The sequence below is a fragment of the Rhodofomes roseus genome (assembly GCF_022264815.1).
Source record: "Rhodofomes roseus strain CIRM-BRFM 1785 chromosome Unknown C8Q71scaffold_23, whole genome shotgun sequence".
Taxonomy (NCBI): Eukaryota; Fungi; Basidiomycota; class Agaricomycetes; order Polyporales; family Fomitopsidaceae; genus Rhodofomes; species Rhodofomes roseus.
Genome location: NW_025952979.1, coordinates 198,403 through 219,068, shown reverse-complemented (window position 1 = coordinate 219,068; position 20,666 = coordinate 198,403). Strand labels below are relative to the sequence as shown.

General features: G+C 56.1%; 5 protein-coding genes across 5 annotated transcripts; 2 read left to right on the top strand and 3 right to left on the bottom strand.

Moving 5' to 3' along the window:
* Position 1: 1 nt before the first annotated feature.
* C8Q71DRAFT_850512 (uncharacterized protein) lies at positions 2–1,071 on the bottom strand (the record flags this gene model as incomplete). The annotated part of the gene is made up of 5 exons (XM_047926729.1): positions 2–32; positions 92–360; positions 413–612; positions 673–829; positions 877–1,071. The coding sequence occupies 4 exons, from the start codon at positions 1,069–1,071 to the stop codon at positions 217–219; spliced, it is 696 nt and encodes a 231-aa protein (XP_047775047.1). The 3' UTR covers positions 2–32; positions 92–216.
* A 657-nt stretch (positions 1,072–1,728) lies between these two features.
* C8Q71DRAFT_779081 (uncharacterized protein) lies at positions 1,729–3,073 on the bottom strand. Its single transcript, XM_047924805.1, has 6 exons — positions 3,016–3,073; positions 2,935–2,956; positions 2,830–2,879; positions 2,422–2,773; positions 1,961–2,357; positions 1,729–1,905 (listed from the first exon to the last, which is right to left on the bottom strand). Exons 4-5 carry the CDS (start codon positions 2,592–2,594, stop codon positions 1,961–1,963), a joined length of 570 nt encoding a protein of 189 aa, XP_047775046.1. The 5' UTR covers positions 2,595–2,773; positions 2,830–2,879; positions 2,935–2,956; positions 3,016–3,073; the 3' UTR covers positions 1,729–1,905.
* A 569-nt stretch (positions 3,074–3,642) lies between these two features.
* C8Q71DRAFT_779072 (ribosomal protein L24e-domain-containing protein) lies at positions 3,643–4,908 on the top strand. The gene is made up of 4 exons (XM_047924804.1): positions 3,643–3,975; positions 4,036–4,113; positions 4,163–4,459; positions 4,512–4,908. Exons 1-4 carry the CDS (start codon positions 3,973–3,975, stop codon positions 4,587–4,589), a joined length of 456 nt encoding a protein of 151 aa, XP_047775045.1. The 5' UTR covers positions 3,643–3,972; the 3' UTR covers positions 4,590–4,908.
* A 5,542-nt stretch (positions 4,909–10,450) lies between these two features.
* Positions 10,451–12,143, top strand: C8Q71DRAFT_276314 (uncharacterized protein). Its single transcript, XM_047917460.1, has 3 exons — positions 10,451–11,186; positions 11,397–11,531; positions 11,584–12,143. Exons 1-3 carry the CDS (start codon positions 10,602–10,604, stop codon positions 12,016–12,018), a joined length of 1,155 nt encoding a protein of 384 aa, XP_047775044.1. The 5' UTR covers positions 10,451–10,601; the 3' UTR covers positions 12,019–12,143.
* A 2,456-nt stretch (positions 12,144–14,599) lies between these two features.
* Positions 14,600–16,540, bottom strand: C8Q71DRAFT_276266 (uncharacterized protein). The gene is made up of 7 exons (XM_047917459.1): positions 16,153–16,540; positions 16,013–16,095; positions 15,931–15,954; positions 15,313–15,590; positions 15,179–15,241; positions 14,798–15,127; positions 14,600–14,732 (listed from the first exon to the last, which is right to left on the bottom strand). The coding sequence occupies exons 1-6, from the start codon at positions 16,381–16,383 to the stop codon at positions 15,045–15,047; spliced, it is 762 nt and encodes a 253-aa protein (XP_047775043.1). The 5' UTR covers positions 16,384–16,540; the 3' UTR covers positions 14,600–14,732; positions 14,798–15,044.
* Between the last annotated feature and the right edge of the window lie 4,126 nt (positions 16,541–20,666).

Sequence of the window (20,666 nt, the reverse complement as noted above, 5' to 3'; positions counted from 1 at the left end):
GGGTCTGACAAGGCAGCTGTGGGTACGACCAGCTTCGGTGGTTCCACGCATTCATTGACACCATCGGTGGGCAAGCTGCAAAGTGACTCACCGAATCGCACCTCAGTAATCCGCTTACGCTTGAAGCCGCATGCAGAGAGGATGCCGTGCATCAGCGAGGCAACCCGTTCCACAGCAATAGCAGAGCTGTCAGAGAAGAGCAGGAGGAGGCGTGCGCTATCGAATTGTAAATAGGTGCGAAGCTCGGCTGCATTCCATTCCGATGCTGTTGCGATCCATTGACAAACGCCTGCAAGTTGGCTGCGTGACAGGGGACTCGCTCTTTACGTGGCCGGCACTATAGCGAGGCGATATCCTATACTACGCGCTTGGTGATGAGCAACAGTAAACACCTGCTGTGTCGTATGTTTACCAGGTTGCACGGCATCCATCGACGCTTGCCGGCTATTATCGTCTGCAACGGAGTTATCATTTCCTGTGAATGGTCGAAGAGATGCCCACTTGTCCCCAAACAGCCAAACGTTGTCGCCATAGTAGAGCTCATCCCCGTAGATCGCGATCTCACATATGCTGCCGTCGGAACCTGTATGTTCAGCAACGCCCAAGTTTGAGCTGATGCGCGGGCTATCCGTAAGAGAAGAGACTGCTGTACAGTGGGAAGGTCGGACTCACTATTTAGATATGTCAAATGGACAATATCGTGATACTCTACGTCGCCAGAGTATTTCGACGGATCGAAATTGGGCTCAGAGCCACTTGTTGCAAGATAGGGGCCGAAGACGTCTTTAGCTAATATGCCCTGGTCGATCGCGTTGTAAAGGAACTTATTCTGAATGTAGCTCAGTATGTGCGTAGGGATGGAATCATATGACGTACTGCGCGCAGTTTGCACCACGTAGGGAACGAGAAGACCCCAGCGGGACTCGCATGCGCGCGGTCACAACCGTATTGTGACCGCCCGCGTCTGGCTCGCTGGCGGTCACAATCGCATTGTGACCGCGAGAATGCCCTGTAAGCGCCCACGGGGTAGCCCCAACGGAAGAGCTCAGTTAATGCCAGTAAGCCACCCATACCATTTCGTGGGATAGAGAAACATGTATTCTGTATAGCCTGAATATAGAGATCAGTCTATGGGCTCGAGAGTGCATTTAAATGCTGCATTATGGCCCTCTCGCAGGCCTGTGACTGGAGGCTCTGATTAGGCGCCGGAATACACCGCTCAAGCACCCGCCATTTGCTACAGCGAGAACGTCTCGAATTTCGTGGTATAGCAAAACATTCAATGTGTATATAGCTCAAATGTAGAGTATGCCCCTCCGCAAGCCCGCGATTGAAGGCTCTGATTAGACGCCGGAATACATCGCTCAAGCGCCGTTCGCCGCAGCGAGCAAGACGACACGAGCCGCTTATATATGGGTTGTGTGTATATCTCAATGTTTGTACTAGTATTGAATATTCTTTGGAGGAGATGTTTCGCTTTTGTTGCTGAAGGAACGGTGCCGGAAACCGTTGTCTGTGCACTACCCAGAGCTGACTCAAGACGCTTACTCTGCCAAAGACGCGCAGTGTGGCGTGAAAATAGGTTGACATAATCGTCATTACCCTATCTGGCTGCGCGTCTAGCGCGAGCCCGCGCCCTGCGAGTTGGTGACCGCGCCCGCGAAAGTTGTTGTGACCGCGGGTGGAGCAGAGCGCGGCCAGGCGGTGACCGCCCGTGAAGAGGGCGGTGGCGCATGCCTGATTTGGTGACCCCGAGTGGTGACCGAGGCTAAGCGCCCGCGGCGGTCACAACGAATCCGCCTGAGAACAATAGGCCCATGATACCGTCAGCATCAGTATCGTCTTCAAACATCTTGGTAACAGCGGCAAAGGCTTGTTAGTTGATTTGTATGCCACCAACGCTCACTGGGCATTCAGCGTTATAGCACTGTGAAACAATCAATGTGTAACTCGCACATACCTACGTCTGTGTATATGTCGCCGGAGACTTGTATGTTATCGGCGAATATTTGGCTGAATGTCCCAGGCTGCTTATTTTTCGTAGACGAACTGTGTTCATTGTAGAAATTGGACGCGGAGCAGTCCTAGCAAGATGAAGACGGTACCCAGAGGTCGCAGGAACCGGTGTGAAGTTGATGAGGAACGGTTGACCTGGTGTACCGATCCATATGGTGCCAGTCCACGCTGGCCCATTCGGTGGGCCGTGATTGTGCGTCGAAAGCGAGATATGCCCAGGTGGCATGCGCCTCGAACCGATCTTTGATGTGGGTGCGGTTTCTACGACGCGCGCTCCGTCATCTATATAGTCTTCAACATTCGAAGCAGAGTCGATTGACACGGCGTTGTTGCGATGTTTCCTACGACAAGTGCGTCAACGCTCGCCCCGATCAATTGCAATGGCAAGGAATCTATAGCACGTACGTCCTAACCCAATCCCTATGACGAATGACCATGTCTCGATCGACGGTGCCGTTGACTCTAGTCAACGATATGCGTTTCTGGAGGGAGACACGGGCACCAGCCACCTTCTCGCGCCATACAGGTAAAGAGGAAGAAAGTATGATGAGCGATACGAGGATTAGGTCGCTCAGCATTGTGTTGGACGACTTATATGTTGAGTAGATCCGCGTGAGCTACCTGTTGTCTGGACGGACGGGCCTCAGTCGCTGCCCGATTGTTGGTGCTATAAGTTTAGCTGCGTCAAACCGTCGGTAATACGCCGTGACTGGGGACGCCTAGATTGACCTCTGCGGTACGGTTTCGCGAGGTCTCACTTTGGACATTCGTGAGCTATGGCTGTGCGTTGATCGAGTTGGGGAAATCGTGCACCACGACGGCATCGCATGTTGCGTCGTCCCATATTGAACGACCGACATTGTCTGGTTGAAATGGACTTGTGAGTAAGTGCAATGCACGTCGAGCTGGCTGACTTACTAGAACGACTTTCGCGGTCAGGCTTGAGGCGAAGACCGTGTGTGTCAATACTAACCTAATCGTATCGGGGTTATGGCTCACCGTCAGCGAGGGTGTCAGACACAATATTGTTCCACGACTCCATACAACGGATCATATTCTTCCGGATGTCTCGCGCGACCTTGTTCGGTGGAACACGCCGTGTTCCAGAGCGGCACTGCACCATCCCGTGGATGTCGGGGGACTTCAGATGTTTGCCCTGCGGCCAGACGGTGCGCATTCGCAAGTGTTGTAGTGTAGGACTGCGAGAGTAACGGAGACTGGTAGTGGAATGACAGTTAGCCCAGTGACCGTGATCAGACTTAGGGCAAAGCCAACGACGACGCTTCTAAATACGACGGTGTCAAGACACTGTCGTCCACCATCCACTGTGCACACGAAAGCAGAGGGCGCACAGTGGCTGCGTGATTTTTGGTCTAAAACATCCATTCGAGATGTGAACGAGATTTACTCAACGACAGCTAAGTAGTCGCCATCTCACAGTGCGATGCGAGACAAGCGTCCGCTTACGTCCGGTTTTGCCTGGTCTTCCCCAGCAAAGGTCAACCGCTCCTGGTATGGGGAATATTTCGTAGACGTTCTTGTGCGATTTGGACGAGCTCTCGACATGGAGGAAACGCAGTCGTTCAAGTGAGCAGAAGAACGCAAGGCGTGCGGACGTTGGACGTGGGACAAGCGCCCATGCACCGGTGCGCCACCGAGGCCAAATATTTGTACGGGAGGTGCAGGCGGGCAAGCGCTGTGAGGGCATCGTCCACAGCAACCCCGGCAAATCCTCAAGGTGAGCACGAATCTCTGCTTAAATTCTGCATGGACTGTGTCTGGGGCGTTACGGGAGACGATGGCCTTCGAATGAGACGCAGATTGTAGGAGAATGGCTGTTGGAAGAGGGTGGATGGCATATGGAGGTGGCTGATGACGCCGACTTCGCATTTTGGGCCGCCAAACCACTGAGAGGCATTCGCTGACTTTGTTCCCCCCGTGCGTTGTTTGGTACAGATGGTGCGTGTGTTTCCGTCTGCAGCGTCACAACATAGCTGACCTTGACTTCACGGAGTGTAGAAGGTCGAGATCGACACATTCTCCGGCTACCGTATCTACCCCTCGAAGGGTAAGCTCTTCGTCCGTGGAGACAACAAGGTCCGCAGCCTCTTATCCATCCCCTCCTCGCGTCCTCACACTCCCGTAGATCTTCCGTTTCGCCAACGGCAAGAATGAGTCCCTCTTCCTCCAGCGCAAGAACCCCCGCAAGATCGCCTGGACGCAGGTGTACCGCCGGATGCACAAGAAGGGTATCACGGAGGAGGTTGCGAAGAAGCGTTCGCGCCGCACCGTGAAGCACCAGCGTGGCATCGTTGGTGCCGACCTCAACTCCATCGCCGCGCGGAGGAACCAGAGCGCCCAGGCCCGTCTGGCGGCGCGGACGGCGGCCATCCAGAAGGCCAAGGCGGAGAAGAAGGACAAGGAGAGCAAGAAGGAGAAGAAGGTGCGTTGTGGATCTGTCGGATCGTTGGAGGCTGCTGACAGTTCTCGACCAGCCTGCGACCCGCGCACCCGTCTCGACCGCACCCCGTGTATCGAAGCAGCAGATGAAGGGTGGCAAGGGCGGCCGTTGAGCTGTGCTTGCGGATTTGTCTTCTGTCGCTCTGCTATGTTATGTTTCGGCTCCTACACACACTGCAAAATGTATGGATACAGCATGCCCCCCGCGCTTATGACATTATGCCACTGCTGTGCCTCGCCACCAGGTGTACTCTCTTCGGACGAAAGATTCAGGTCGCGCCTCGGGATGCTAACGCGCCGTGATTTCCATGTGTATGATGCTACGATCGGACTTCCAGGGCTCATGTCTCCGTTGCTGACCAAAAAGAGATGCTCACAGGGCTCGGAACGATGGATCGATGTGAGTGGCCGTACTCGGAGGAAGTAACTATGGTCTCGTTCCTGGGCTCTGCGACTAGATGATATATCTTGACAGTCGGTGAGCATACCATGTTCCGCTTGTCTTTCGTTAACACGATGGTTCAGATCGATGTTCAGATGTGAGGGACCATTCTACTGCTCAAAAGCCCAACGCTTGCCGTCCGAACTGGAGGCTTTTGTGGGTATTGCTTGTTACTATCATCGACCCTTCGATGAGGGGACGGCACTGACCATCTGCGAGTAGGCAATATAAATCCAGATGCGCACTTCACCAATCTCATGACCTTCGCAGCCTTTCACAAACAAGTACTGCGTTGGCGATTCTGAATGCTTGCACTTACGTACGAAGTGGCGGCGTGTCCTTTGACTATGTAAGTGCATGCGTGGTACAGATCATCACAATTTGTAGTGCTCAAGTGAAGGACACCAAATTTATGGAAGCTAGACCTGCCCGCGTTACGTGGTATGGACTTTTTGTAAGTAATGCCAATATACTGGCAGCAATTTGTACTTCCCAACGAGTGAAAGAAGATGCAATGCTCTGGTACAGCCTCGTACGGTACATCCACGTACTACACCTGGTACCTTAGAGACACGCGGCCCCGCAAGCAAGGCATTCTCAGCACAAATGCGTATACGAACTGCCACAAACAGAAGGCTCCTCCCCCAGCTTCTGACCGCATATGCGCATCTTGCCCTGGGATTCATCTCTGGAGGCTCGTGATACGCTATCTTAGGACGTTGCCACTTCCCGCCGTCCTCGTCAGTGTTGTGCCTCCGACCGACCGACCGCAGTTCCTGCGTTCAGGAATGGCCGGAGCCGGCAGCCGTAACTGATCCTGTCGGATTTCCGACAGCTGTCGTCTTTCCCAGGCGTATCAGCCACAGCTTTGATTGGCTGAATAGAACCGGCATGTGACTCGATCACGGGCGACTGCCGCGGTGCGCGACGCGCGTCGCACCGCGGGCAAACCAGGTTGTTCGAACTCCGAAAACCCCTACGAACATCGGTCCCGCCTGGGAACCTTTACGGACTCCGAATATTGTCAGAACATGCTGCGAACATGATGCGTTTCAGCCGATTTCAGCATGTTCGGAGGCCGAACATGCGTGTTTTCGGCGAACATGCTACGAACATGAGAGATGTAGGAGCATTTTCGGAGTCAGTCAAGCTCTCCGAAAAGGTTCCCATGGAGGACCGATGTTATTAGCATTTTCGGAGCCCGAAAAACCTGGTTTGCCCGCGGTGTCGCCAGTGTTGTGCCTCCGACCGACCGACCGCAGTTCCTGCGTTCAGGAATGGCCGGAGCCGGCAGCCGTAACTGATCCTGTCGGATTTCCGACAGCTGTCGTCTTTCCCAGGCGTATCAGCCACAGCTTTGATTGGCTGAATAGAACCGGCATGTGACTCGATCACGGGCGACTGCCGCGGTGCGCGACGCGCGTCGCGTCACGGTGGTCTACGCGTTGTCCTTCGCGCGATGTAGCGTACTACGGACATTGTCAATATACTCGATCGCTTTGATCTATTGTCTGTGCTGCGACGGCAACCTGCTCATGGCTGATACTAGTACCCAAGGAGATGGCTCAACGGGCACTCCTCAAAGCCGGAATTGGTGGTGCACCTGCTTCTATGATCACCCCATGGCATACAACAGGAACTCGCACGAATGCTGCACCAAAGGAAGACAGGTGAAAGTCTGATATAAGAAATGTGTTGACAGGCAGCTGGGCCAGCTGCTTCATCGGCAGTCTGATGACCAGGTGGCCTATCGTAGATTCATAAGTGAGAGGTTACTGTAGTTGATAGATGCATTGATTTCTTGTAGCTTGGAGTCTCGATCCACATCCTAGGTACCGTAGTGCACAGCAGTACCACTGGCCCGAGATCCGTAGCGAGAATTGCCCCCAACACCTCCGAGGCTGCGAGTCGCAACCGCAAATTGTTCGCGATCGCGCCGAAAATGAGCATGCCGCCGTGAGGAACCTCTCCCTGCACCAAATTTTCTCCAGAGTGAAAGCTCAGATCCTCTCTGTGTCTGGGAGGACATCTCCGTTCCAGGCTCACGCGGCACCACACATCTTGCCGACCTCGCCATTCGCATTCTCTCCATAACCGCAAATTCGGCATGGACGTGAAGGCGCAACTCAAATGACATTTCCGTATCCCCGCATCAGAGGGATGCGTGTTCTGTTATGGTAGTGGTAGCATCTGCTAGTACCGGGACTATGTCAATCACTCTTGACAGTACTTCTGCGCCGCGTCGCCGCCGGACGACTTCAAAGGCGATCCTATGCTCAACAACAAAGCCTCCGAGGCAAGCCAGATCACTACACACTTGCGAGTGATGCAAAGTGCGCGTGATGACCGCCGCTGGAGGTTTAAACGTTTGTGAGTTGACTGTTGCTGGACTTGGCTGCCGAGGGGTGAGACAGATAGTGCAGGCGAAAATGGTGCTCATTCCTGGGTGCATTATCTGTTGCATACTGTACTATATGGCTGATTCCACAAGCCCCTCCATCCTGAGCAATTCCACCGCAAACGTACCCGTTCGATGTTCATCTGCTTAGTGCTACATACCAGCGCGCGGACGACCGCCACCGGCGGCGACATATCACGTGGATTCCTGGATTCCTGCGGGCGGAATGGTCGGATCTCCGACCGGTCAGTCGGAGCTGTCGACTTGGTCGGATTCCGGCCAGGAGGCACAACACTGGTCCTCGTTGTCGTCCGGCGGTCCCTCCGATCCACCCGGGACTGATTGGGCACCTACTAAGCAGTAAGGGAAGATCCTCTGCAATTTTCTGGATTTCACACTTGAAGTCAGCTGAACTCTACATACCTCAAGATGTTCGTATGTTTTCCATGATATTGAGCGAGTCACCCTGGGGCCACCAGGGCCACAGCCGGCATTGCAAATCCTACCGTCTTCAACTTCGCGGGTTTCTAGATGCCCAAATCGGGGACTTTGGCGCGCGCATATGTTCATCGCTCATCCCTGTTTTCCTTCTGTTGACCACCTTCTCTTCAACGCTTGCAAGCCGTATCCCAACGAGATTCTATATAACTTTAAGACTGTATGTGCGAGTTCTACGCGGCGTTGAGTATGTCACGCTGCTGAAGATTACCGTTAGGGCCACGTCGCGTCGGGTCCGACGCTCTCACGCAGACGCATCTATCACCGCTCAGGACATAACATTGACAGATCTTTCTCCCAACAGATATTCTGTATCTTCCTTCGCTAACACCGCTTCGTTTTCTGACCGAAACCACCACTGTCTTCTCGCTCTTTCCGATAGTCAAAGTCCAAGTAAAGCTCCCGCGGTAATGTGGTCCTGAACCATGCCCGCCGCCTGACGAAGACACTCACGGTCGAAATAACATTTGCCAGATCGCACACAGTGTACGCCAGCCCCGGACACACTCGACTTCGTCCACTGGCAAATCTGCGCGAAGCGAAGCGGGCGCACGTACGTGTGGCTCGTAGTCGCTGGGAGTCGGACCGCCGTGCTTCGACTTCGACTTCGCAAAGAGCCGCAATTTCCGCGTCGAACGCGGCGACGGGTGTCCAGGTGCGCGCCCCGATATGGACGTTAGCTTGTCCGCTTTCTCGCTCTCGTGTCCACGTCCGAGCTCGGTGCCCCTCTGGTCTGATCTTCCCCAGCTGATGCGGCATGATGTGACCCGTGCTGGCCCCGCTCGGTAGTTTCCCGCAGCGCTTCGCCGCTACCGCCGTCTTTTGGCACCCTCCCAGAGGACTCGTACTTATGGGTGGGCCTGATCCGGCAACCCGAGGTTTTGGCTTGGGTATCCGGACGCAGACCTTCGAGTTTGTCCGGATGAAGATCAGGCCTCTACGAGTCCTGCGCGGTGCTGTACATCAGGCTATGGTACGAGTGGTTCGATGGCCAGGTTGGGGAATCAGGCCTCGTCAGCCATACAACCATGGACGGTTGAGGGCCTCCGGACAGGATGAGGTCTCGCGTGGCTGGAGGAACTATGTCCGGACGTTGCCACCGATTCTGTCCAGACGGCCCACCCTCAAATGGCTGGTTTCTGTCCGAATTGGGATGAGGCCTCTCCCCAATTCATGGGGGTCCCCTTCCCCAGCCGTTCTCGCACACGCGTGCTACGGTGGAAGCACAACGCATGGTGACGACCGATTCCCCGGTCCACGGAAGTATTATTGCTCGTCATTCCCTACCGCCGGCCGCGTCCTCGGCGCCACAGAACCAATAAACTTTTCGTGATTGCGTAGTAGGGGAAGCCTTCGTTCGACTCGTGGTCGAAGGACCCGCGCCGATGCTTCGACTGGCCATCGGCCGCCCTCTGAGTAGTCTAAGTGAGTACTTCGTGAAAACTGGAGGCCACGTTGACTTGGAGCCCGGGGCCAAGGGTGATTGCAGCATGTCGATAGAACGTCGCGCGCGCGGGTCTAAGTGGTAAGGCGGGTCCCGTATACGGAGGTGCCATTGATCGTCGCGAGGCCCATGGCGTCGAGGGATCTGGCAACTGTACTGCTACCACTCATACGCTGCCAGTGTGTTCCCAGGTGGCAAACGGAAGTCCACTTACGGACGATCAGACGGGCTGTCGGTCGCGGCCTTGATGAGCTAGCGCTATGCCGCCGTCCGGCGCTCCGACAGTCTTGTCTCGCAGGAGGTGAGCAAACTGACCGTCATGCTCTGCGGGACAGCCACGGCCAGAGAGGTTTGTCTCACACTCCTTTCGAGGCCATGAGCTCAGGCTGAGACAGGGGTGCATCGGTATTGTATGCAGTGTATTCTTGGAAACCAGGCACGGTGGGCTGCTTCCTGAGTCAGGACGTGGCCCCTGGCATAGCAACGGCAGAGGCGAGTTGTCGAGAGGTGGGAGATATTACGGAGGCCAATTGTGGGATCAGAAAGCGCGAACAAGAGCGCGGGGCCTGGATCGAGGACGGGACGTCTCCGGGGTGTCCGACGTGCTAGCCGAAGTCAACCCAATGCGCTCGCTCGCTTGGGCCGGATGGGGCAGGTGTGCGCTGGCGGGGCGGATAGGCTGCGACGCGCAGAGGCCGCAGATGGACGAACAGGGCCGGCGGGGGACCCAGCGGGGCAGCCAATCGGCCGGCGGCGGAGTTAGCAAGCGCCCGGCGACCTGCCTTTTCGGGACGCGATGCTGTGGGCACCGCCGCCGAGCTTTTGTATGTTCTCTATCATCGCTTCGCTGCAATTTGACGTTTGCCTTCTCTTGGACCCCGACCGTGGAACCATGCGCTACACTTAAAACCGGCGGCCAACTCTCCGTCGTCGTCCCCGCCATTCCCTCGCCGCTGCACCGCCCGCCTACACCACGCCCGCACACGCCGGGCCTATATCGCTGGACAGGACTCTCCGATAGACAGTCGTCACTCACTTAGAACCGGTGAGCAGCCTTCCATCTTGTCTGCTCCGGCTAGAGCGCGCGGAGCCTCGACTTTCCGTCAGAGCTTCACCACTCGCAGCCCACACTCGTGGCGCATTGCGCGTCAGCGGGCGACGAGCGGCGGGCCTTCTGAGCCAGGTGTAGAGGCAGCGTGTCCCATCTCTCCTCCAGACGCTCAGCTAAACATATACTGACGTTCGCCCTTCCTGATTCGCGTCACACTAGGTTTTTGCTATCGCCTATAACTACACCATACCCTAGTCTACCACTCCCATCAAAGCTCCCAATCCCTGCCACCATGCCCTTGACATTGTCGAACATGCCCGAGGAGCTCCAGGAGCGCATCCTCGCATTCGCCGTCACCCCCGACATGCCTTCCCCAGTGCATCGTCCTTCGTGGCATACAGCGATCACAGGTGCTAGAAGGCCCACCGTCGCTCCTCGCGTAGCACCTCTCCTCGTTTCCCGAACGTGGCTCAGGATCGTCACGCCCATCTTCTACCGTCACATCGTCCTCCGCTCCGACAGGCAGGCCGCCATGCTTGCCCACAGTCTCCGCTGCAACCCGGAGCTTGGTCGCTGGGTGCGCAGTATCCGCGTTGAGGGCACCTACCAGATGCTACCGGACGTCGTCCAGTTCTGCCCTGCCCTGGAGGAGTTCGACCTGACCGTCGACAATGGATCGTCGAGCCCGCCTGCGCAGGGCGCGAGGTCGCAGCGACCGCCTTCGATAGATGCGGCGATCGTCCGGTTCTGCGCTAGCTTCGCGTGCATGCGTCGGCTGAGGCACCTCGTCATCCGCAAGAACGCCTACCTCACCCTGCCTGGCCCGACGCACATCTTTGAGCAGCTCGGGAAGGCTATTGGGACCTGGAAGTACCTCGTGAGTGCCCTTCTTCTGTTCCGCTTGTCTGCTTCATTCTATTCCTTGCGTCGAACCCGTCAATCGCCACGCCGCCATTGTATGGCGTCCATTGGAATTACGTCTTCGGACTACGTTCCGGGCGATCGACGACTTGGTGTAGCCCTGAAGTAGACTAGCGTCATCGTCGATTGCTCGACGCTGGTACTGACATGGCCTTGACCATCACAGGAAAGCGTGCACATCGCCTTCCGTTTCTCACCCTCACCCGCCTCTGCGTCGTTCGCCACGTCGCTCGCCTCCGCGCCGAGACTGCGAAGGGTCAGTGCGCAGCTGCCTACGGTATGGAACACAGCGCTCCTCGAGGTCAGTGCCCGCAGCATCCTAACGAGCGAGCCTCTCTGACGTCCTCCGACAGATCTCCCAGAACCCCTCGCTCGAGCGCATCCACATCGGGCCCCGCGCAGAGCTCTTCGCCTCGCAGCTGTTCATCACCGAGGCGCGCAAGCACCCGCGTCTGATGGAGCTCATCGTGGCGGGCACCCCAGAGCTGCCCACAGAGCCGCCTGCGCGCTCGCGCTGCTGGCCCGTCTCGTCCAGCCTGCCGAGCCCGGGCCTGATGTCCCCCTCGTCCGTCTCGCACCTCCCCGCGCAGTATCCCCACCCGTACGTGCACGGCCCGCACCATGCGCCGGCCCCGGCCCCCTACCAACACCTCTCACAGCGCAGCCGCGCGAAGCCGGATCACGCACACCCGCACGTACAGCACTCCCCGCGTGACCCGCGCGCTGGGCTCCCCGTGCTCGTCTCGCCGCGCAGCGCGCCTGCCGTGCGCCGCATGAGCGCCGTGTGAGCGAGTGGTCCGGGCGGCGGTCCCTGTGACTGCGCCACTATAATCGCTGTATCAGCGTCCTCTGGCGGCGCACGGGTGTCCTCGGCCACTGCGGTACCCATTGACAGTGCACGCATATATGATACCCAGTCTCGACTCTCAGTCTCAATCTCAACGCGCGCTCGGGGGGCTCTGCGAGCTCGTCGGTGCGCGTCGCATCTTGTCCGTACTCATCTCCCGCACATCATGGACCTTTGCCCGACGACCCCGTCTAATCTGCGCATCGTTCTGTATTTCTACACCGTATATTCTCTTTTTTTCTTCTTTTTGGACTTCCTCGCTTGTTGTACGCTACACCCGGTATTCTGGCTGCGTGATACGCTTCTGGGTACTGTTCTCGTCCTTGGTATAGATAGAAAACGGTGATAAACTTGGACGCTTTACTTGGCGCATGTCGCATCGTAGGATGCAAGAAGTACTGTAAATAATTGTCCCATCTAGTTGTACATAGCCTAATGTTTATTCACTATTTCTACTGCTATGCTCCTTGCACGCTGTGTTGAGTGTGTCTCATGACCGGTCATCTCCGCACGATGTCCCTTCGAAGTTCGCTGTAGCTCAGAAGGCAGGCGTAGGGCGAGCAGTCGTCCTGGAGATACTGTATGATACTATGTAACCACGCGTCGAGCAAGACGGATGTGTGCGAATTGGTCAACGGCAGCCTCTTCCGCCGAGCTCCCCGGAGAGACGTAATCGGTGCGTCCTGTCATTGATGACAGCTGGGGTACCGTGCCGCTCTTTTGGTACCTTCAGGGTCGAGGAGGTCGAAGAAGTACCGCCGGCTTGCGAGAAGACGCGATGCGGCGGCGCCGATTTTGCGCGGCGTTCCTAGCCTAAGTAGGCGTTCAAGTCGGTTGTCACATCAGAGCTAGTAGAAGATGCGCCTCGGAGATCGGAGGCGCACCGCTAAGACCTTCCAGGCAATGAACGCTTTCCTTCAAAGCGTTCCAATCGAACTTGTTCTGGTTGCAAAAACGAAGAGCAGTTGACGACGAGCAAGATAAGCTCTACCGACGCATGGATCTCGGGCCTCGGTAGAGTGCGCGGGGTTCGTTGATCGGCGAAGGCCTGTTTTCTATTTGGGAAGAGAAGAGTGGCTAACGCTCGCTGGGCTGGAGCACCTGACGACGAGCGTATTGCCGAAGAATCGGGATGCGAGACTCGACGGACGGTGCAAGGGCGCGGCGGCGATAGCTCTCTGCGCAATACTAGCATGGGTACTGTCGTGAACGGTGGAAGCTGGGCAGTGCGGAAGGGTCTGCGTTCCAGAGCTAGTCTAGAACTCACCAGCATGAAATTCGCAAGCCGTTGAGCTACGCCTCGACTGCAATTCGCGGAAATCAGTGGCCTCGAGGTTGTCTTCGAGTGTCTTCGTTGGTAATACGACGTATTCCGTAATGCCGTGGGCCCGTTACTTATGGTCCTGTGCAAATTCACTGAAAGAGTTCAAGTCATCAACGCAGGTTCCGGAGACGTAGTATGTGTGTTTCCGCCTGGTACTTGTGGCCCGGATCTGAATACGCGCGACGCACCAACGACGCACAATTGCGCTGATAACTTGGACTATGGCAGGAACTGTTGAAGGGGCGGATCAACGGTTGCTCTCGCAGAATCTGTATTGAGTGACACGATGCAGAGTGCATGATAGGCAGACCTTGGACTCATTCGAGAGGTATACTGCGCCCAGAAGTTCCCTTGAACCGAATAGCATATCCGTGCCGCGGGCACGCGGGTCCCGCGACGGTCTCCTGACGGCCGCCAGGCCCCACGACGTGCGGCATGCTCCACTGAGAGACGCGTCAGCAAGACCCCTCCGACGCGAACAGAACCTGGATGGCGAGATTGCAAGGCACGCAGGCGTTGGAGGTGTCGAACAAGGTCCAGGAGCGATTGCCTGCCTCAGTCATGGAGAGTGTTTGGAGGTTTCCTCGACTTACGGCAGCCCTGCGAGTTTCATCTGGACTCGAACCCTGCATGTCGTGCTAATTGCAGGGGTGCGATGGGCGTTGACGCGTTGACGGGGCACCCGAGGCCCTGTCATGCTATCAGCCTATTCCAGGATGAGTATGGCGAGGATGGCAAACTGATGCATACCCATCAACGTCTATCTCACTGTGGTAAGTGTACCGCAGTAGCAGTGGGACGTTGACAGATGAGCGTTGAGCGTGATACCATTGGGTCATCCGCGCTCGCCACTCGTGGAGCAAAGGAGGTGATATGTAGTAGCTGACAAGCAAGTTATTCAGGGTGTACAACGGAAATAGTTCGACTTTCACTGACCGCGACTCGAACAAAACTGGTAGTGCAGTATATCTCGGTAGCGCGGAGTCACCATAGGAGGCTGCGACAACCTGTGACATAGCGCAGTATACGCGCCCCATGAGGGCTGCGAGATGTTTGAATAACCTGTCATGCGTCCGTATATGCCATAAGTAGAATGATGCTTACTGGAGGGCGTTCAACAAACTAGCACATCAAGATGGTCCGCAAGACGACTTGGTAATGCTTGGCGTACAGCCCTCGACAAGCCTGTCGTGCCCGATGACATGCGACTTGGAAGGTGCATAGCACTGGAATCGCCGCACGCAAAATCAAGAGTCCGGTAACGCGGTTGGTAGCTGCATCAACGTATCCTCATTCGACGCGCGCCTTCCCGCCGTTACCGCTATGAAATTCTGTAGTCCAATGCCGTCAGTAACGACATATGAGTCAAGCTGTAAATCTCGCGCATCTAACGCACTTTGCCTAGCCTGAGGACACATATTTGACGTCTGTGACACCGCGCTATTGTTTGGTCAAATTGCCATCCGTCCGGCTCGAGGCGGAGTGATCTTTGGGACAAGTACCTTGCTCAAACCTCGAGCGCCGCAAAGTCAGAGCAGTCCTAACCGTCAGGCAACAGCAGATCACATTGCCATGTTTACATGCTCAGGTACTGGCAGCGCACGCAGGCAGAGTCACGTCCAGTATGATGCGTGGGCCGTTCCCTACCATCTCGCTGACTGACTGACATCAGGACGATAGCCCGCCATCCCGATGGAACGGTCTTGCGCGATCGCGGCGCGAAAGCCTTCCCAGAGCCCATCAGCCTAACCCAACAGAGGCATACGGATCAGCTCACGTCGATTTCCTTCGGTAACTCGACGCTCTTCATCATACAATCGGCAATACCTGTCCCGTAGGTCTGCAGTACGACGTCCAGTCAGGGGTACCCGTCAGTCACGAGATACAGAGCGGAGAACTGGGAGTACTTACCGGCGTTCTCTCTCTTGTGCTTCGTTTCGCAAGCTTCGTGTTGCCTGAGCAGTTCCTGGAGCTCACGCAGTTTCCGTTCGGTGACGTCGGTTTGCGCGACTATAGGACCTTGTGGCGGATAGGATGCGACTGCGGCGCGCGAGTCTTCTTGTGGTTCTACCTTGACTTGGACTGCGTTGTCGCGATGGACAGCCAGTGGGGTATTCTGGGCGGGCGTCGTGGATTGGGGAGTTGGTTCGGTAGCTTTGGTCACGGGTGGCTGCACCGCCGAGGGCCTCCTGTATAAATGTTCGTGTAAGCGCAGAGTAAGGATCGAATGTAGCAGGTCTGAGGGGATGATTCTTCGCATATTCTACGCTTATCGCGCGTAGGACTGGACCAGGTTCCCTTTGCGAGCTGCTCCCAGATCATGAGAGCTGAGGCTTCGACGGCTCGAGGATGCCGGTAGGCGCCGAATTCACGCCTACAAGCTACAAGCAGGCAGGTGTGAGGGTGAAACTTCGCGCACTGCAGACCGCAGGCACAGCGGAGCACGCTATTCGAAATACCGTGTATGCAACCCAGGTAGAGCCGAGACCGGATAGACGAGCGTATGGGATATGGTCAACGACGACTTACGATGGCACAAGTCCAATTACTGCTCTGCAGAAGTAAGCTTACCAACAGCTGTGGCAATAGTGTAGACAGCGCAAACACGTACATCTCTAGAAGCTCCAACATTTGAGCAGCGTCCGGCCTGTGCAGGAATTCAACTTGCTCCCGGATCGTCTCGACGATTGCATCCTGATCACCACCACTCAGCGTTCCACACATGCAAGATCAGGTTCGGCATGTACAGACCTTGTCTTCGTCTTCAGGGTCTGCATACCACCCACACTCGACCTTGCCCTGCAGCGAGCTCGAAAGCGCGGTCTCCTGGGGGTCGGGGAACCCAAGGAACCGCAAGTCTTGCTTGAGAAACCTGTAGTAGTATTGACACATATCTTTCGCCCTGCTCTGCATGTAGACGGCTTTGCTTCCCCCGGGACGGTAGTAGATGCGAATCGAGATCACGGGCGTCGGCAGAGTCATGTCGAGTGAAGAGCGAAGGAGGGACGATGGTAGGTAGCGGTGGAGGAAGCGGTGGGGAGACAGCGAATCTGGGAGGACAAGCAGGAAAGCATTGAAACCTGGCTATAACTGTGTCCGTGGATGTCAGCCGCTGTTAGCCAGTCGAGTTCAGCATCAACGGCGGGCAACCATCTAGCTAGTAGCAACCGGTCAGTATGGCATTGCCAGCCGCCCGCGGAGAGTTGTTCCTGTCCAAGGACTGGCTATACGAAGACATGTAAACGTATCAACAAACACTTGACGGAATGAAGAACGACGTAGGGAGGGCTATATGAGTCAGTTTACAGTACGAAGCGTACGCCGGATCGCGCTGCCAGTTGGCGCATAGCGTATACCGGTATGGTGACCATTCTATGTCGCAACATGAAGGCAAAACATCATCAGAGACGTCCCGGGGAAAGCAAACCGAATTAGAGCACATCAAAAATTGAGCCGGTGGCCCAGGGACCCTAGTTTATTGAGGGGGATAGCCATTGTCTATTACGCGGGCACCGGTAACCCACACCACTGATCAATGCTATCCCACCCAACAGTGGGCCGACCCTGGGTCGTCTCGCAATAATCCCACGATGGGGCACACAAGTGCGTGAATACCGCGAGCACTCTCTGCGTCGAGATGACTGGGTCTGTCAGCCGACCATACCCACCAGACTTTTGCATTCTGTCTGATTCGCGGGACGTCACGAGGCTGCCGTGGCAATGGTCGAATTCAGAATGTCTCGCCCGCTGAAGTACAGAGTCGCGCGGATACTTACATGTGAAGGTGCTCGAGGATGAGTGGATGCTGGACCTTGCTGGTCAACGTCTCGGCGCGGAGTGACAAGACGCGTCTGGTCCGCCATCAGATCCATCGCAATTGCGTACGCGCTACCGTGACAGGACGCGTCCGTCACGCGTCACGACGAGTCGTCGACGACTTCAGCTTGGTGTCGCACTGCTCTCTACCTTCGACTGCAACTAGGGACTCATGTGTACGATCCTCGATTTCTGTTCCTATTGTTCTGGGGTCTCTTGGGTTTTCTACGAGTCGACTCTCTGATTGGCAAACCGGCGAGGTTTGTATTCAAACCAGGGAGGCTGGCGGTGTTTTCCCTTATAATGCATGTACGAACGCAACGACAGCCCTGTCGCGGCTTGCTCTCCACTTCCACGTCTGTCCTACTGTTGTCGTGTCTTGTTTGATTTGATTCTCTGCTTTGAATCGCTCTGCAATGTCTGAATTTGCCATCACCATCCAGTACGCCGGCCTCAAGGCAGAGTTCTTCCGCTTGCACAAGACACGATCCCGCGCGTTCCCAAAGGTTTTCCTCAAGAAGGACATCCGATCGCTTCAAGTCCCCCTCCCTAGGCTGCTCTACCTCCTCGACTGGGACGATGCCAAGGTGATGTGCTACTGGAAGGCGATATGCGACAGCGGGGTAGGTTCCGGACCATGACCACTAGTGCACACGGAGACTCACTGGGATGAACAGGAGGCCTATGACATTGACGCGATACGACGGCAGGTAGACGGAATACGCATAGATTCTACTGTGCTCGGGGTTCTCGAGATGTGAGTACTCATCCGTCTCAACCCGGGATCGTCTTCGCCGTGTCTGCTATCTGCCCACCTTTCTCGTCGCTGCGGCTAACGCTCCCGCTATTGTCTGCCTCATCACACGTCGCCTTCGGGATACCCCTTCGATTCAACGATATTGATCATTTGCTGATGATACACACCGCAGTCATTCGATTCAAGAAGTTCCAGCTAGCCCGTGAGTCCTCCGTGTCCCTTACGAACCATGTACTTAACTCCCCGAGGAAGGCTTCCGCCCACCCTTATCCCAGGTGTCTCGGATTCCGTTGGCTTCTCGCTGAAGCGTCACTGCCCGCCTACTCAAGAGCAACCCAGGGCAAAGAAGGCCCGCATTGAGGCACCTCAGGCGACATCTGCTGAACCTATGGTCGACGATCTTGACGCGGTCACTCGAATTGCGTCTGGGAAACCTTCTGGAGTCACAACTGGCACTGGTACTCGGGCTCCTCTCGCTTCTGTGACGAACGCTCGCGTAGCTAGCTCTGTGGTGCCAGCCGCGTCCTCCAAGCCCCCGCAAAGCGTGAAGTCTAGGCCTGGCACTGCGGCCCAAGGAGCCGTGAAAGCCGAACCTCAGGATGACCGTGCTTTGCTTCACGCCATTTCTTCAGGCAACGCGTTGCCCGCAGTCAAGACTGAACCCGGCAGTGGTCCGCAACTCGACCCAGTGGCTGAACGAAACGCGCTGCGCCGCAAGATCGAGGAGACGCACGACCGCAACATGCAGCTGCTCGCGGACAACGCGCGGATGCGGGTGGCGATCAAGCACACGGCGCGCCGCCTGGGGCGTGCGGAGGCGGACAAGGCTGGTGAGTGCGTTGTTGGCGAGGTTGGGCTGGTATGGGGCTGACGTGACATGGTGTAGTGCTGCGTTTGCGAAGGGTGTGATAGGACTTCCGGGCTGCTACCAAGCGGTCTGGTGCTCGGCGACCGAGTCTGCATTCCTGCCTGTGCATGTCTCGACTTCCTGTACACTGCCGTGCGTTCTCCGTCTATGATATCCACCATTTTATCAGGTTGTTAGGCGTGTTCTATGCGCGCGAATGTTGATCCTGCAGACCGTACCAGGACCGTACTGCAGTGGGACCACCTCGGATCGACAGTGTTGCACGGAGACTGCCCGCGTGCATCCTATCAACGACGGCTGATGGTGCCCGGTCGCCGAGGCTGTACTTATGTACCACAGGGGCACGCGTTGCAGTTTGGTTGCAGTGACGGTTGCACGCAACGGCTCTCCCCGTGGATCGGACCTTCTGACTTATCGGCAGAGATCGCCACTTAGAACTTGAACACCCGCCGCCGACTCGGACGCTTCTTGGATGCTTCCGCCTAGGTCTCCTCTCCCTGCTAAACGGCTGTCCAAGTAAGTGCTACCCGCATTGAATGAACCGATATGCATTATGTTTCGTCAGTAGTACTTATCGCGCATGCCTAGGACGGGAATCATATAGATCGCCACCCGCGGCGCAGACCTTACTTCTGTCAGTGTCAGGCAGGTTGACTCAAGGGTCGGCCCCGAAGGCGTGGTAGCTCGCTCTCGGTAATCTCACAAAGACAACGTGTGTAAGTGATCAATAACCTGAACTCAGAGAAGGACGGCTCACAGCCCGTCACTCCAAGTTTGCGTCTAGCAGTTTAATTGAGCCCCCACAACCTCGTCGACATGGTGCCCCCTTGTCACCAGGATGGCTCGTTTGGCCCTGCATCGACGTGCAGGAATCTAGACTTCACCTTGTATTTCGAGCAAACGTTGGTCCACCGCGCCTGTCTTCAAAGCTCCAAAGCGATGCACTAACTAGTACGTGCTTCGTTGTAGGATTATGTCGTTCGCCCCGGATGGAATCTTCATCGTCCTAGCTTAGTGCGACTCGCCGCGCTTTCCCGCGTGACAAGCTTGCTAGGAGCTCCTGTGTGGCCGCTCTTGATATCGAAACTAGGCTCTGTGCTCTTGACCATAGCCAGTATCGCCGCGGATCTATTCTTCACTCTGCGAATGAAGGATCAAGGCTTGTTACCAGTATGGGTCCCTTCTCCCGCATTACAGCTAGTCGCATCCGTGAGTCGTCAATTCTTCGATGACGCGTCAACGGGACTGACAATCAGAGCACTAGATTCCACTGGGCATCTTGGTCCTCATGGAACACTTCCGGTCGCCCGCACCTAGCATGCTGATCATTTGTTACACGCTTCTCAAGAGCCTGCTCTGCTCTGTGACGCTACGATCGTACTCGAAGATCGGCCTGTTTAGCAGCGCACATCCTACCGCTGTGGTTTGGATCTTGGTGACGACGTCGTACATGCTTATTGTATGCGCTGAGCTGGTAGAGAAGCGAAGGTTGCTGCGTCATAAGGTCAGGAATCCCTGTTGATGGAGGCCTCATATTGACACCTCGCCAAGCAGGTCCTGGCTCCCGTGTCGACCTGGAACTTCATTTCTTGCTCACTGTATTTTTGGCTACATCCCTTGATGTGGATTGGTCCGAAAGAAGGTCCTCCTCACCATCGATGATTGTGGCATGATTCCCGACGAGCTATCAGCGTTGAGCACGCGCGTAGCTCTGCAGGATGCGCTGTCGACCACAGGGTACGTCGCGACACGTATGGAGGATTGTAGTCGGGGTATCTCATACATTGACACATAGAAGGCAAAGCAAATACCTGGCTCGGGCGA